The 17,961-nt window shown below is 41.0% G+C and overlaps 1 protein-coding gene across 1 annotated transcript in view; it reads right to left on the bottom strand.

Annotated features, from left to right (window-relative positions):
• Positions 1 to 17,596, bottom strand: part of LOC129709706 (bone morphogenetic protein 7-like) — a 52,807-nt gene extending 35,211 nt beyond the window's left edge. Inside the window, exon 1 of the mRNA XM_055656229.1 lies at positions 15,332 to 17,596. Within this exon, the coding sequence (XP_055512204.1) occupies positions 15,332 to 15,725 (394 nt within the window). The 5' untranslated portion in view covers positions 15,726 to 17,596. The remainder of the gene's footprint in view (positions 1 to 15,331) is intronic.
• Positions 17,597 to 17,961: the final 365 nt, after the last annotated feature.

Below are 17,961 nucleotides of genomic sequence, written 5' to 3'. Positions count from 1 at the left end.
TTCCGCGCTGTAATTGTTATATGTTATATGGTTATATGGTTATATGGAAGCTGCTCTTGTGCTTTCCATACATGCTGTATGTCGATATTTTATATTTCATCCACAGTTTTAGAGCTAAATGCAAATTGCATGCAAAAAAAAACCCTTAAACCAGACTAAAGTAATCGATAACATAGAGTGTAGCAGAACAATTGCATTTCTAGTCCAAGACAGTCCCAAATGAGTCTGTCTGGGTGGGAACCAAGAGGTGGAAACCAGAATAACATTTTAACTATTTTTGGACAGCATGGACACAATGGGTGGAATGGCCTATTTAGAAAAAGATATATGTCCCACTACTTATAAAATGCCTTAGCAAATTGCAATTCATAATTGTAATGTTATCTTGTGTGGAAGTGCAGACCATTGATAACCCTTTTGCAGGAGCATTAATTCACTCCCACAATGAACTCTATGGAAGTTCACTCACCCATGCCTTACAGCCAGCAATAGCTGGGGTGCATTTCATGAGGTAAACCTATCTGGGCAATGGCTTTTTGTGGGACATCAAGGGGATCTGTTGGACTCAAAAGAGACCTTCCAAGAGCAATTCAATACTGAGCACTACGGACATTGATGAAATCATTAGGAATGCATCTGACACCAAGAAACTGTCAGATGCACATGAAAAGCCATGGACAAACTGGTCCAATTTCAGGACAATATTGTTGTCACTCAGTAGATATTTTCAATTAATTCTACTTCAACATTGAACTGATAATTCTTGTAACTTGTTTTTGCCCAAAGGGCTAATGATTTCTATACCATGAAAACAGACTTGTTTAGTTGTTGAGGAGTCACAGGAATAGGTGTCATCATGTGGTCAGAGTGTGAGTCTTAAATCAATGGAACATTAAATATAAATGTTTTTGTCAATGGGAGGAAGCCACGTATGAAGCTGGTCATCTGGCACCCTCACCATTTCAGTGCAGGAACCACAGCAGATGTGTTCTATAAACTGATAAACCACAGCGTGAATTAATCAGTGTTGTACAAGGCAAAGCTTGTCCAAATGTTTCTCTGCATACAAAATAAAACGATGTGTATTTTCATCAATACAAGATATAGATTATTACTAAGAGTGAGCTAGTCAAGGCAGTTTCACATGGATCTGCTTTTATATTCCATCCCTAAAAGTTGGTCACATTGAGCTGAATATTGGGCAGTGAATTGTAGCAATATAATTTTTTGGAAATATTTCTGCTGCCCAAACATTTTATCATTGCCCCTTTTCTTCTCCCCTTTCAGATTACTCGTGGGAAGGTCGCTTTCAGTGGCCATGTCATCAACTGCGCAATTATGTAGGTTGCTTCAAGACAGGAAATTTCCACTCCCAGGAGAGCTCTGGGACTGCCCACATTGCTTTATTTGTTTATTCGGGATGTATTTATTAACTTCTCAAAGCAGCGGATGCTGGGGAATGAACCATTCTTTTGTTTAATAACCCTCAACGTTGCACCACCACATTGAGACACAGTGAAGGAAGATTTATTCTATGATCAGCAGAGGATTATTATCCAACACCCTACATCTTTGCAGCACCTGTAAGAGGAATTTTACTTTTACATTGATTTGGTTTGTAATTCTTTGACATTTAAACGGGAGGTGAACAAAAACAGACGAGACCATATTAAAGTCAGAGCAAATTCAAGTGGAATAAAGGAGGTTTTAAATTTATTCATTTTTACAGATATGGATGTTGCTGGCTATCCCTAAATGTCCATCCCTAAATGCCCTTCGAAAGATCATGATGAACCACCATAATGGGAAATACATTGAGCACGTGGTCTTTGGACTTTTGTAAATGGCGCCAAAATATGGTGACACGTGAATGTGTGAACTATGCAAAAAGAATCTCACTGTGCATTGCATATGTGACAACAAAGACCCATTGAACCATTGTGCAAGAGCACAACTGAGTGACTTGCTGGGTCATCTTCAGATGGCAGTTAAAAGTCAACTACTTGTGTGCAGCCACATGCAGGAAAGACCAGGTAAATCTCCTTCCCTGGAAGGCATTTGATGGGGGTTTACAACAATTCAAGAGTTTTGTCATCACCCTGAGTCTGTATTGAGCCTAATCTCGCTTATACCAAGTGCGGCATCAGTGGAGTGTTTCACCATCAGAGGTGCCAACATTTGGATGAGAAGTTAATCTGAAGTTCTGCCGGCACTTGGATGGACATAAAATATCTCATGGCACCATAAAGATGTCCTGGACTATTTTAATTCCATATTCATCATAAAAAAAGATTGTGCTGTAACTATGTTATTGGTATTTATGTGCACTTGATACGTGTAAAGTGACTGCCCAGAGAATCTTGAATTTTGAATAAAAAACAAATTGCAGGAGGAATTCCGTTGGTCGGGCAGCATCTGAGGAGGGCAATGGGCGGGACCGAGACCCTTCGGGTCGGGATCCTGCTTTAGATTGAAGAGGGGTCCCATCGTCAGTCCATTTCCTTCCACAGATGCTGTCTGATCCGTTGAGTTTGTCTTGTAGTTTGCTTTATGCCCATTTTCCTCCTTTATTACAGCGACCACACATCATAGGTTGGTGGGGAGTTGAGGTTTCCTGAAGTTCTTAAAGATTTTTTTTATAATTTGCTGAATGTTTCTAAAATGGGCAGTGTTAACAGCCCCCTGTCTATTTCTGTGCTGGCAATAAATTGCTTCCCTTTATCTGAAGCTATTTAAGATTGTGTTAAGTGTGACATAAATAGATTTGCAATTCATTCTTAAATGCAGCACGAATGCAGATCATTCTGCTCTCCTGCAGGCACCCTGACAGCTCTCTGATTTGTAGAAACAATGAACTGCAGATGCTGGTTTATACACGATAGACACAAAGTGCTGGAGGAATCAGCAGATTAGGTTGCATCTCTGGAGGAAAAGGATAGGTGACGTTTTGGGTCGGGACTGAGACGTCATTAATATCAGAAATGTTATCTATCCTTTTTTTCATGACCAGCCTGACCAGATGATGGTCAGGCTGGTCATGATGCCTGACCAGCTGAGTTACTCCAGCACTTTGTGTTTAGCTCTCCAATTTGTCCTATTTTCCGGCTCAGCACCAAGTACCTTGTATGTTTTAAATAACACTTCTTCAAGCTTTGTTTAATTCATTTTTGTAGGTTCCCAATAAATCTGCTTCCCTTAACTTTCCACAGTGCATTCCAGATCACAACAACTTACTGCTGCCTTTAGTTTTAGTGCCTCTCACTTTAACCGTCTTTCCTTTGATGACTTACCTCACTGCTACTGAAAAAGTATTTTTTTTAAACTCTATCATAATATTTTCAATTTTTTACACTTGCATCAAATCTCCTTGCACTTCCTGTGCTCAGAGGACAACAATTCCTGCCTCTCCTCACTACTAAAGTCCTTTATGTCTGATAACATCCCAATAAATCTTTTCTGCACCTTTTCTAAACTCGATACTCCAGTAGCGATATAACCAAATCTTGGTCATGGTTTTGCAGAACTTCTGCACTTTTGCGCTCTAATCTCTGTCAACGTAGCCAAGGATTCCAATAAAGTATATTTTTTTAATGAGTAATCTCAACTTTTCCTGCTACATTCAAATATCCATGTACCTATACCCTCAGATCTACTATATGTTCTAGTACTCCCTTTAAAACTATATCATTTCACTCAGCTTTTTTATTCCCATTAAAGTACATCATTTCATACTTCTGTTGCATCTACCCATGTCAGCTTCCTGGCTACATCTGTGACTATCATCTTCATTGCTAAACATTTGCAAATCTTAGTATTAATATTAGAGTGGGACAGTGGCGCTGCATTAGAACTGATGTCTTACTGCGCCAACGACCTGGGTTCGATCCTGACTATGGCCATGTACATGCGGAGTTTGTACATTTTTCTGTGACTGCATGAATTATCTCTGGGTGCTCTGCTTTCCTCCCATACTCCAAATACACACAGGATTGTTGTAAATTGGCTTCTGTAAATTACCCCTAGGATTGAAAGTGGGATAATATAGGACAGGTGATCAATGGTCAGCATGAATTCAGTGGGCCAAAGAGCTAGTTTCCGTGCTTCATCTCTAAACTAAACTGAACTCGTATTAAAAGGAGGAGCAGATTATAATTGAAATCATGGGGAACGTCACGATGTACTTCCTTCAATTCCATGTAATTATTGTTTTACAGGACAATTGTAATTTCCTGAACCAATTTCACCTGTTCATGTTGTTTTTATCCAAACACCTTTAAATATGTTAACATATAAATCTAAATTATTATTTGCCTCTCATGTAACAAAATAACATTTTGAATAAATTCAAAGTGTAGTTTATGTAATGAATTACACGTTCCCATAAAAATTACTTTTAATGTTGTTTTCTTAAAATTGCTAGCAAGATGGGATAAATGGTTATTACTGGGGATCTAACAGAATGCATATTGTTGCAGTTTAACTTTGCCTCAGTATCTCCCACTTTCACATCTACACAATTAATTAAAAACATGCAAAATATTAGTTCATGCTAAATGAGACAGAAAATAGGAGTCCACACAGATCACTTAGAATGAGAAAGATTGAATTCCTCTCTTCCCCTCCCCTCCCCTCCCCCCCCACCCCTCCCCTCCCCACCCCTATCCTCTTCTCCCCTCCCCTCTCATCTCCTCCCCTCTCCTCTCCTCTCCTCTACTCTCCTCTTCATTCATCTCCTCCCATCCCCTTTTTAAAATCATAAATGAAAAAGCCCCTGGTACTAAATTTCTAGTGATTGTTGCCAGTTTTCTGCCCTGAGTTTGCTAGAAATGGGAAAAGTCCCAGGCAACTGATGTCAGCAGTTACAACACACATTTACTCTCTTCCTCCAGAGTATTCAGCTGTTCCCACACAGAAGTTACAGTACAAAGCTAGACAAACTCCAGTGCCTGGGTCTCTATTTCACACAAAGTTAAAAGGAAAGCTACCCTCTTCCCCAGAGGTCCTATATAGGTCTTACATCTGTGGGAAAAGTACTGTAGTACAGTACTAACATTGAACACACAATGGCTCATTATATTGGACACAGTAGGTCAATTTAATTGCGTTGTTTTAGTGTGTATGCATTGGTTTTATAATGACCTATTTTCTGCCTTTAGAAATAACAGAAAAAATATGGCAAACATCATCCGCAATTTATTGATTTGAATCTTTTCTGCTCCTTCAGCAGTTCCTCAGAATTGGTTTCATTCCAGTTCTGTGTGTTGACTTGGTGATGCGTTGTACACCGAGCCACAGCTGGGCAGGAGGCACTGGGTGGGTAGTGTGTTCATTCTGCTATTCACTCTCAACTTTTGCACACTCTGAACAAGCCTTCCCAAATGCTCCTTCTCCATTTTGAATAAAATGGTGAATCGTGGTGGTGTTATGCTTTGTCCAAAGAGGCTTTGATACTCTCCTTGAATCATCGTAACCTGGTAATCTCTTGCTGCAATGATGCTCAGAATAAACATCTGCCAGACACAGGTCGTCTACTAACCTGCCCCCTTTGCACAATAATATTCCCTGACAAAATCCACAATAACATCCTGGAAATTCAGAAGGTGATCAGTTTGAAAAGCACGCAAAGTGCTCAAATAACGCAATGGGTCAGGAAGCATCTCTGGAGAACATGGATAGATGATGTTTTGGGTCAGGGACCCTTTTTCAGACTAATTATGGGGGGGGGGGGGGGGGGAATGAAAGGAAGCTGGAAGAGAGGTAAGGCAGGACAAAGCTTGACAGGGAATAGGTTGAAACAAAGAACTACAGATGCTGGTTTATACCAAAGATAGACACAAAGTTCCGGAGTAACTCAGCGGGCCATGAGAACATGGTTAGGCGACGTTTCGAGTCTGGACCCTTCTTCAGATTGATGTTAAACCTTTTTGGTGTTTCTTAGTTTTACAATAGACTCCCACTATAAAAAGTAGAAGCCTGATCAGCGAAAGTGCTCAGTCAATGTACAAAATAAAATATTAATTTTAAACTATAAATTATATTATATGATGTTTAAAATGTGTGTTTGTTACAGCAGCAAAATCTGACAAAACAAAACTAACATGGGAAGAGCACAACACTTTGGAGAAGAGACTCGACTCGAAATGTAATCATTCCTTCTCTCCAGAGACGCTGTCTGTACCGCTGAGTTACTCCAACACTTTGTGTCTACAAACATTTTGCATGTTCTTTCAGCTAACTGGGACACCCAGCATAACTGAGTGGTGTGACATGGCCTGGTATCTGAGGCTACTACTCATTGAATTGTGATGTCGGTATAGAATAGTCTTTCAGTGGAGACAAAGTCATTCCCCAAAGCAAGGAGCGAAAACTGAGAAAGGTGAGTGACCTAGATAGAAAAGACCAAGTTAGCAACAGCAGTTTCTCAGCAACTGGCTTCATAACACTCAGAGTCAGGCCACTCCAATGATGTTTGTTGCAGCAAGACGCTTGAAACCAATTAAGGGAGCAAAAATACATTTATGAAGGCACATTAGCCAATGTTAAAATATTTTAAGCTAATCTCCTTCATCTTAACCCCTCTGCTTCATGCTATGACGAAGAGGCAAGGAAAGTGTCTGGCACCAATACTTGTTTCTTTGTGGAGAGGAACCTTTCGTCTGCTCACCACTTTCTCCAGATTCTACATCTGAAATTAACATATCATGTGTTGTGGCACTGATTGGAAGATGCAGCTTGTGAGGGGATCACATATTGTATAATAACTACTGGGAGTCTATTGTAAAACTAAGAAACGCCACGTAAAGGTTTAACAAGTCTGAAGAAAGGTCTCGACCAGAAATGTCGCCTATCCATGTCCTCCAGAGATGCCTGACCCACTGAGTTACTCCAATACTTTGCCTTTATTTTTAATAAAAGAACTTGGTCTTTTATTTTCCTTGAACAGCATCTCAGTTCCATTTATGGCAGGTTGTCAAAATACAATGTCTTGTCAATTGGCAGGCTGCCAAAACACAATGTCTTGTCAATTGGCAGTGTCTAGAAAGGTATTTGATTCAGTCTTCACTTCCTGAAAGTTCTAGCAATAGTTTAAACAGTTAAGCTAAAAAACATTTGGGTGGGTTCGAAGCTGAAAATGTCCGCGTGAACTAATGGTCTAATGCGGTCTTTTAAGAAAAGTAACTTAACCAGACTGCAGGTTCATGAGGGGGATGGCAGGTTGCCAAACTGAACGTGCAGCATTTTATGTCATCAGGTCAAGATTTGCGAGTCCCCAGCGTCATGCTCAGGCTGCAATGAGTGGTTAACAAGTGCTCGCTGCAAAATTAATTTAATTCGCAACTTTGACCCTGATACGACTTAAGTTTTACAGAAACAGGTCCTTCGGCCCACCGAGTCCACGTCGACTATCTGTCACCTGCACACTAGTTCTATGTTATCCCACTTCCACATCCTACACACTGGGGGAAATTTACAGAAGCACATTAGGCTACAAACCTGCACGTCTTTGGAGTGTGGGAGGAGACCAGAGTACCGGGAGAAAACTCACAGGGTCACGGAAACAACATACAAACGCAGCACAGCACCCGTGGTCAGGATCAAACCCGGGTCCGTGGCACTGTGATGCAGCAGCTCTACTGCTGTGCCACCATACCGCCCCTGAAATAAAAGAAACCTTATTCTTTAGCTGTGCATTACCTAGTGAGTTTCAGCAGAGTGAATCATTTTTGTTCCCTTTATAGTGAGGAACAGATGACTAGATCTGCAGCTCCAAAACTTTCAATCAACATGATCATCCTTGTGTCACTCTGGGTTGTCTGTAAATCAATTGATTAAATTAGATTGATACAAAATGCTGGAGTAACTCCGTGGGACAGGCAGCATCTTCTCTCCAGAGATGCTGCCTGTCCCACTGAGTTACTCTACCATTTTGTGTCTATCTTCGGTGTAAACCAGCATCTGCAGTTCCGTACACAAAAAAGCTGGAGAAACTCAGCGGGTGCAGCAGCATCTATGGAGCGAAGGAAATCTTCAGAAGGGTTTCGGCCCGAAACGTTGCCTATTTCCTTCGCTCCATAGATGCTGCTGCACCCGCTGAGTTTCCCCAGCTTTTTTGTGTACCTTCGATTTTCCAGCATCTGCAGTTCCTTCTTAAACAATCTGCAGTTCCGTGCTGCACATGATTAAATTAGATGCTCTGGTAAGTCACCAATTCTATTGTCATCAGATTTTGCACTCATCTTGAAATGGGCAGGCGGAGAAATGAAGGAGGATTTGACACTAGAGATCTGATGATTCTCGTTGTCTGAGAGAGACTGAATTAATCAGCCAGCCTTCCCCATGGAAATAGGAAGCCTAATTATGAACACTGAAACATGGGTTAACTGTTGCCGTTAAAATCTGAGGGTGATTTTCATGTCCATTAATACAGATGGCGCCACCCCATTAAACAGCTTACAATCTGTGTGTGGCCCAAACTGAGCAGTGAATGGTCTCCCTTCTCTCAGTAACATGGTAAACAGTAGGTTATCTGTCTCACAGGAAGACTTTTTTGTTGGGGATGGGCCACTTAATTTTATTCCGTACATTAACACCAAGATTGCTGGGAGAATGCTTAACAGATTGCAAGATTGTTATTGGTTGGAGTTGTGCATCAACTGTAGTTAGGAGTTTGCGGCTCAATGACTTGAGCTGTTTTGCATATGAAACTGTAACACTTGTCTGATTCAATCCATTGCAGCTGTATGTAGATTGGATGCTTGGATACAATAACAGCAGAGCAGGTGGATGACAGCATGGCAGCTCTCATTGGGAACTGCTTTCCCCTGCCTTAATGAGCTGTCTTTGTTCGACCCCATCCTGCCAAGCCCTCTGGCTGCAATTAATGAAACACGGCAGAAAGCATTCCAACCTGCCTTTTAATATTTCATTTGTGTGACTCCGAAGCCATCAATACCATCAGAGGTGTGCAAAATCATGAGAGGAATAGATCAGGTAGACAGACGCACAGAGTCTCTTGACCAGAATAGGGGAATCGTGAACCAGATGACATAGGTTCAAGATGAGGGAGTTTGGAAAGATTTAATAGGAACCTGAAGGGAAAAGGGCCTTTCACGACTTAATTCAGAACCTCTGCCGAGTTTAAAGGACCTAAAAAAAAATCAAGGTCATGGTGTCCCCGACTATGTTCACGAACTCCTACGAGTATGTCTACGAATTCCCAACCATTTTTTTTACTCGTGAACATTTTTTATCGGGCTGGAAAAAACGTCCCGACTTACCTGATGCCACGAGCACCTACGGCTGGCATAACGAACCGCTACGATATATCTACGAACTCCTACGGCCTAGTTACGAACATTCTGCGAGTTTGAATCAAGGGGAAAACGCGGGAGAATTTGTGAATAACTCGTGAAATGGGGACAGGCCCTTAACTTATTCACACAAAGGGTGGTGGGTGTATAGGAGAGGTTGAGAGGGATAGGGCCAATCGCAGGCAGGTGGAATAGTGTATATGGGACATGTTGTTTGGTGTGGGCATGTTGGGCCAAAGTTTCTACGCTCTATGACTCTATCCCAACCAAGCTCATCTCCAAACTCATGAAATTTGGCGTCAGCACTCCCCTCTGTTACTGGATCCTCGACTTACCGACCAACAGACCACAAACAGTGAGGATAGGTGACAAATCATCCTCTACAATAATGCTCAACACTGGTGCCCAGCAAGGATGCGTTCTCAGCCCCCAATATACTCCTATACACTCATGACTATGCAACCAAATACCAATCCAATTCAATTTACAAGTTTGCAGACATCACCGCAGTGGTCCGGATATCAAATAATGATGAGACAGAGTACAGGAAGAAGATTAACCTCATAACCTGGTGAGGAATTGCTGTGGAAGATGATGTTATGTCAAAGAAGGAGCATTTCGTTGTCTAATGCATTTCGTTGTCTCTGTACTGTACACTGACAATGACAATTAAAATTGAATCTGAATCGGAATCTGAATCTAATCAGTAGAGCTATAGGTTATAACTCTTGAAATACACATTTGGGCATATTTCTAAACAGGGTAAGGGTTTTTACCTCGACCACCCTATTCAACAGTAAATTCCAGACTCCTACCAAGCTCTGGGTGAAAGATATATTTTCCCATTAACCTCTGATCTCCCTGTCAATTATCTTGAATTTACACTGGGTGATATCATAAGCGTATTCTCATGCTTCTACTCAACTCTCCTTTGAAATGTGCACATAATTGCAAACACCGACCTCATCTTCCTTTACTCCCCGAGTTGTAATGTCGTCACATCTATGTCCAGCAGCTTGAATGTTTGAACTTCTCTCTGAATCAGCCCTAACAGTCATCAACATCATCCTTTGTGTCCGTGATTCTGTGCATCAACCCTCCTCAATCATCTTCATCTGCCTGCAGCCGCAGTGATTGATGGTATAATCTTGCTCTGTCACCTCCTGCGGAGCGGAGTTGGACTGAATTGTACTGTTAGCGTACTGCTAACTCCCAGTTCCAGACAAAGGGATGACATCTGCTGTAGTGGCTTCTCTTCCCACTCCCATGTTTCCAACTCTCAACTACCACTTGGTTCTGTCCAGTGGTATTATTTTGTACCGAAAATCTGCCGGTGCACATGACTAATAAATATTCATGTCATGTCGCCAGAATACAAGTAAAATGCTGTTGAACTTTTTAGAGGAGCCAATATCTATACCGATGGGCCCCTTCACAAAAAGAGCACTGGTTCTATCCTGTCACCCCTCTCTCTCACCTCCAACATCTCCTTTCACCGCAATCCCTCTTCAACCATCGCAAGGGAACGTGATCACAGACGGAAAGAAAACAATAACTTTGTATCAAATGCTTTCAGCTTTATGAGTAGTGGAACATGTAAGCCATTGCTCCACTACCACTCCTTAACTAAAGCAGACTAAGAGCTGATGAGGATCAAAGCTGGTCTCCAGCTATAGTCTGAGACAGTACTTTTTTGGACAGAAAGATGCCGATACGCCTATAACAGTTCATGCGACACGGTGGCAAAAAACGGGAAAGCAGATTATTATCTAAACGGTGGCCGATTGGGAAAGGGGGGAGATGCAGCGAGACCTGGGTGTCATGGTACACCAGTCATTGAAGGTAGGCATGCAGGTGCAGCAGGCAGTAAAGAAAGCGAATGGTATGTTGGCTTTCATAGCAAGAGGATTTGAGTATAGGAGCAGGGAGGTTCTACTGCAGTTGTACAGGGTCTTGGTGAGACCACACCTGGAGTATTGCATGCAGTTTTGGTCTCCAAATCTGAGGAAGGACATTATTGCCATAGAGGGAGAGCAGAGAAGGTTCACCAGACTGATTCCTGGGATGTCAGGACTGTTTTATGAAGAAAGACTGGATAAACTTGGTTTGTACTCTCTAGAATTTAGTAGATTGAGAGGGGATCTTATAGAAACTTATAAAATTCTTAAGGGGTTGGACAGGCTAGATGCAGGAAGATTGTTCCTGATGTTGGGGAAGTCCAGGACAAGGGGGTCACAGCTTAAGGATAAGGGGGAAATCCTTTAAAACCGAGATGAGAAGAACTTTTTTCACACAGAGAGTAGTGAATCTCTGGAACTCTCTGCCACAGAGGGTAGTTGAGGCCAGTTCATTGGCTATATTTAAGAGGGAGTTAGATGTGGCCCTTGTGGCCAAGGGGATCAGAGGGTATGGAGAGAAGGCAGGTACGGGATACTGAGTTGGATGATCAGCCATGATCATATTAAATGGCGGTGCAGGCTCGAAGGGCCGAATGGCCTACTCCTGCACCTAATTTCTATGTTTCTATGTTTCTATGTAGGGTGCTGTACATTGATGACGTTTCTAAACTGTTTAGAGGTGCCGGCGTACTGTACAAAAAAAAAGTATTCCAGCTGTGTCTTTCCTAATGCGTGATGAATGCTAGGATACTATGTTCGGCTTCAGAAACATGTCAAGTAATTGACCATGGGGAAAGCCAAGGATGTGGATTTGAAATAGGAGGGTGGGATTGGAACACAAGGCAGTGGTTGGCTTTTATTTATTTTCAATGCCAACTCCAAGGAACATTTCTGTGGCTGAACCATTTTTATGTGTTCCTGCTGTTGGTTGAAGTCACAAACTTAAGTACAACTTTCAGGACTACTGTGCCTGGTTCAGCTTGTGTGGAGACTTGTGGTGTTAAAAGTTGAAGTATTCACTTTCTCCAATGATGCCTGAGTTGAGGAATATATCCACCAGTTTTTGTGGATGCTCTGTAAGTCATTTAATTTTCTCCAAATGTTAATATTATACGACAAATGCTTTTTTCAGTTTGGCCTAAAATGCATAGTTCATGTAATAAAAGCAGAAAATGCTGGAAACACTCAAGCACATCAGGAAAAATCAATGGAACACAAAACACGGTTAATGTTTCAAGTCAAAGACCCTTTGAGAGAATTGGTATTGAGAGAGATAGTTTTACGTTGCCGAGAGGGTGGGGGAGGGATGGATAGGACAAAGAGAATATCCCTGATAGAATGAGGCCAGCGTTGCCATGGGGCCCCATCCACAGATGAAATCATCCCCTTGCCAGGTTAACGAGGGAAGTAAGAAAGAAATCAGGGAGCATATTAGCTCAGAAATGAGTGCAGTTAGAGGGAAAGAACACAAAGAAAGGAATTAAAAACTGTAAAATGTGGTTTTAGGAACAGTTCACAGGTCAGGCTGTGCAAATGGAGAGGGGGGAAAAAAACCCAGAACCTATATTACAGATGAATGGCCCACAGGAGAACAGGCCCTTTTCCAATGCAAATATGAGATCCAGTATTAAGACTAAAAGATGATGGAAGATGAGATCCCAACCTGAATAATCACCTATCCATGTTTTCCAAGGATGCTGCCTGAGCCACTGAGTTACTCCGACATTTTGTGTCTTTCCTTAGTTGTTTTGTGGATCTGGTTTCAGCCAAGTGAACGATGCGATTCCTCAGCGGGAGCTGATTGAGCCTCAATGTTGGGGATGGAAGCGGATGTTGGTTTGGTTTGTTTATCCTGTGCATTTGTGAAGGCACTGTTTATGGTATTTGAATAAACTCACAAAGCAAATATGTATGCAGGTAAGGAAGAAAGATTGTAAGGAAGGAATAGCCCAACCAGAGCGAAGTAAAGTGAAAGCAAGCATTGTTGAAAGAGTCAATCATCTCTGCCTCAACATTTGGAGCCGTGCCTCTGGTTACCCAAGCCCTAAACTCTGAAAGAACCATGTTAACCAATTATCTTCAGCTACCCACAGTCACCTTCTCGTAAAATTGATTACACTGTAATTTTTTCCAATTAAAGTCTTTTGCACTGCTTATGATCTATACTATTTTTGGGACTATATGAACTGTGGGCCTCAGGAGAATAAGGCAATACTTGTTTTCAAATGTCACAGTAAATATAAACAGAAGCACTGGTTCAGTTCAAATCAAAATATCCAAAAGTTTCTGACCTGCGAGTTGTGCAATGAGAATTTTATTTTTTCTCTTTCTTAATTCAAACTCAATTTCCCTCTCTTTATTTTCCATGGCTATATCTGATTGTATTTTAAATTCGCCAACACTGGTTTACATTTAGATCTCAATCCTTGCACTATTTTACAATCCTTCATTATGAATGATTAAAGAACAAATACCAGCCCCAGTAGCCTAGAATAATGTGGTATAGTTCAGGGTAGTGTTTCTGGACTGACAATCCAGAGGCCTGGAGTAAAGAGGTTTACAATGACAGGAGTTTCAATCTAACTCTCTCATCTGGGGAAGTTAAACTCAGGTAATGAAATAAATCTGGAGTTGACAATAATGAGCTGGGGAGGCAGAAACCCGTATTATCACCAAAATCCTTCCAAAATCTGCTTCAATTATCCTGGACAATATGCCTGGATAACATTGGAGTTTGAACTGCTAATAAAGTGGTTGATTCTTACTTGCCTTCTGAAATGGCCCAGTCAAAGGCGATTAAGCATAGAGAAGAAATAAAGGACTTGCCTGCATTAGCCAAATTCTGTGAATGAAATAGTAAACTCCAGATTGCCTGTTTACCTACCTATCATTTCAGCAGCGTGCCACACAAAAAATGTTAAAGTCTAAAAATGCAGAGGGAATTCTAACTAAAGGCAGTTACCTCCAGATGTTCTACCGGCGTGAGATTATGTGTTACCATCATTGTTATATGCATGGCGTGAAGCTCAGCTTCTTGTCATGCAGACGGAAAAAATACAAAAGTAATACGTTTCTTTAGGATGGGAGGCTCTTTGGAACCAAAGCAATTTATAGCGAACTTCCAAATTTTCTGGGACTTTTAAAAACTATACAGCAATACTAAATTATGGTCTCAGGTGGGTACATTTATTCAATGAGGATGATAGTATCACATAGAAGCTACAATAGGGAATTTTCCATTTATCATTCAGTTGTCGTCCATGGTTAGGAAATTGCTATGGTAGTGACTGGATTTAAAAAAAAACAGCTCAGCAAACAGCTGCTCAGTCGAGTTAATTATTCTGTAATTCTGTAATTCCAGCAGAGGTTTCTCAATTTCTTGTTAAGCAGCATTAGATTCAAGAACAAGGTGCAACTAAATCTCATAACCATTCAACAGATGAAACTTGATTTTATGTTTCCAATTTTGGGACACTGCAAAACTTTGAAAACTGCATATTGTTAGTAATTCAGCAAACAATGCCATTCTCATAACATGTATTTATAGAATCTAGAGGAAATTAACCAAAGTACCAATCTTTTGTATCACAATATCTATCCATATTGGAAACAGGTCTAATAAAGTCATTAGTTATTAAACGGCTTGGTACTCAACTAATTAATCTCTGCAAACTCAGAAGATAAACACATTGTTAAAGGAGCTAACCTTGACTTTTGTTTAAGATATTTCCCAATATAGCAGCAAACTCATACATGAGAATCCACAGCTCGTCATTAAGGTGCACCTGAGATTTTAGATGATTTTAGCACTGAATGAAATGGGTCAGCTGCACATCAATATCCATCTACCGTGAACATCGAGCAATTCAAATAAATCGACATTGATTCAATTTCACATAATCTCACTAAGGCAACGTCTTTGTGTAATCTGTTCAATTAGAAGTTACACCAGAACTACTGAGAAACCAAAATATGATCTCATCTTCCATTATTTGCTAAAATGGTTTGCACCATTGACAAGTTAACTATTTGGTCAAATTATACCACTGGCTGTACATCAACAAGAAACCAATCGGTTGTGTGACAAGTCTTAAAAGTGCATTTGTTTTTGCACACACTTACCTACATTAACAAAGCTCATAACAGTATCTGCTTGACGGAGGAATGTCTGTTCCAGGGCTCTGTGTGTGGTCTGGAACACCTGGAAAGGCAACAAAGCCCCCTGCCACTGGTCTGACTCTTCAGTGGCCACAGTACGATAAAGATCCAGCATGAAGACTGGGGCAGAAGCCAATTGTTTGATGGAGAGCAGAGGTTTGGGTCGGCGAGGTAGGCCCAGAATAGACAAGATCTCTTTTTGCATCTCTCGCTTCTCCCTGTTGTTCAGTCTCCGATGGATAAAGCTCGAATGGGAATGCTGCTTCACCAAGGTCTCAGTCACCAACTCCACAAACAGTGCCAGCAAAGACATCAGAAGAAAAACCATCTTGTCACATCTCTGCATCCCAGCCATCATCAATAACCTTTTTTTTCTTTTTATTTCATCAGACAGCTGATAGAAATCTCCGTATTGAAAATATCGAAAAATTCCTCGAGAATTCTTCACAAGCACGTAAATATGAATAAAGTTTCTGAAGATGCCAAATGTCCGCTGCAATGAAAAAAAAAAATCTCACAAGTGAAAAGAGTTGCAGAGATGTTGAAAATAAAACGTGCTAGAAGTTTAGTGCCGCTCTTTGATAGTTATGGCTACCAGTCAAAGCTTAAACGGATCCATGAGTTGTCATTTCTTCAGCAAATAAGTTGCCTACAATTGCAGACTTCCACATTCGGCTGCTGAGCCTGCAGAGCCTGTATTTATCGAGTCTGAAGCTGTTGAAATGACTCAGCTGATTCCCCAGGGTACATTACTATCTGACTGGTTTGGCTGTTGTGGGATGATAGGTACAACCCTAGGCCATTCAAACACCACAGTATCCGCATACTCCAGACTTGAGCCTTGCCATCTATATATAGACTAATCACAGCATATTCCGAATCTTGAGGTTACACAGTGCACAAGCTCCTGCTCCAATGCAGCCCGTCGTTTAAAACGGGCTTAACTCTTTCATTTATTTACTTTGTTTGTGCTCATTTTTCATTTAGGTAGTCAATTTCCCAGTGTTTTTATGCCGTGTTTAAGTTTTGGATGTTTGCAATTTGGCTGTTTAGTTTGTTTTACGAGTTCCATAAAATTCAAACTGAACTTCATCTGCTTCACAGCAGCTCCAGCTTAGCAAACCTGCAGATAAAAACATTAATCAAGTGTGCAAAATTACAAGGTACTGGCAGAGCAGTAAACAGCAGTTACTGTAGCTCCAGATTCTTTAGTAAATTGGGATTTTTATATTTGTCTGCTTCTATCCGACTGCATAGTTTTCCCACATATGCACAAGTTTGTCCTTCTATTACACGTTGTTAAAAGTGCAAAAAATATTGGGAAGTAGGAAATATTTAAGGGAAAGAGAATGAGAGACCAATGACATAAAAGGGGTGACCAGTAAGTCTGAAATGGGTTGGGGATAGTTAACTAAATAGTGTGATTTATAGCATCAAAAGGAAAACCCTACATGGCATTGACAACATGAGCTCCCAGACACTCTCGAGATCAGAGCTGAGATTGCTAATCAGACAGGATGGGTGAGGCAGCCATCAGAAATCCACTGGGCAGTTGCCTGTCTGTCTCAGCTGCCAGCTTTGATACAGACTTTCAGTCAACCATCTTGTGTCAGCTTTATGCACTTCAGGATCAAAAGAAAGGAAACAATTAAAGACCTTGTGAAATGTCAGTAATTGTTCAGGAAAAAAAAGTTGAGGCACTAATAAGTAATCGAGTAATTGCTTAGTGAGAGAATTGGGAATAAGTTACCTGTCCTCCATTTTGCTGGTTGTGATTGCACTGCTAATGGTTGCACCTGATAACACCATTGATTATTTGCAAGTAAGACCACATTGCAGGTCTCCTCCCTTATGTGATCAGCCTTTTGATTCACAGTGCTATATGTACATATGTGGCTTTGTGGCATTTTTTTTTGTCTGAAAATACACCTGGGGATATTTACGATAAAGGGATTATAGATATGTATGCACGTTATTGAATAATTGTGTAAAGCACAAAGTGCTGGAATAACTCAGCGGTTCAGGCAGCCGTTCCTGTGGGAAATAGTCAGGCGACGTTTCTGGTTGGAACCCTTCCTCGTGTCCGAAGCAGGGTCCTGACCCAAAATGTTGCCTGTCCTTTCCCTACATAGATGCTGCCTGACCTGCTGAGTTACTCCAGCACTTTGTGTTTTACTCAAGATTCCAGCATCTGCAGTTGCTAATGGCCTTGTACAAGTTGTTATTGCTCTTAATTTAACACAAAGTGACGATTTTCTGCAAATGACTTATGTTAGTTATTTAAAGAGTCTTCTCTTACCCTGAATTTCCTACCATTCCCCACAATCTCCTGATAGATTGCTCCGTTCCTATCAAGAATAAGGAGAGTGGAATACTACAGCTTAAATATCCACCTTGGGAACAATCACAAGTCTGCTTTAAGATTTTCTATAATGCCATTATTGAATAAGTTACAAAAACAGGGTGCTCGCAGGAAGGATTTAATTTGCAAAGCTCACTAATCATTCTGAAACCGGAATCACTGCTGCAGACTCAAAGCTGCAGTTGCTGCCAAGTGAGTGGCTTGTTTACATTGGGGATTCCTGTTGCTTCTC

This window comes from Leucoraja erinacea, chromosome 26 (genome assembly GCF_028641065.1).
Source record: "Leucoraja erinacea ecotype New England chromosome 26, Leri_hhj_1, whole genome shotgun sequence".
In the NCBI taxonomy this organism is placed as follows: Eukaryota; Metazoa; Chordata; class Chondrichthyes; order Rajiformes; family Rajidae; genus Leucoraja; species Leucoraja erinaceus.
This window is presented reverse-complemented; position numbering and strand designations above follow the sequence as displayed.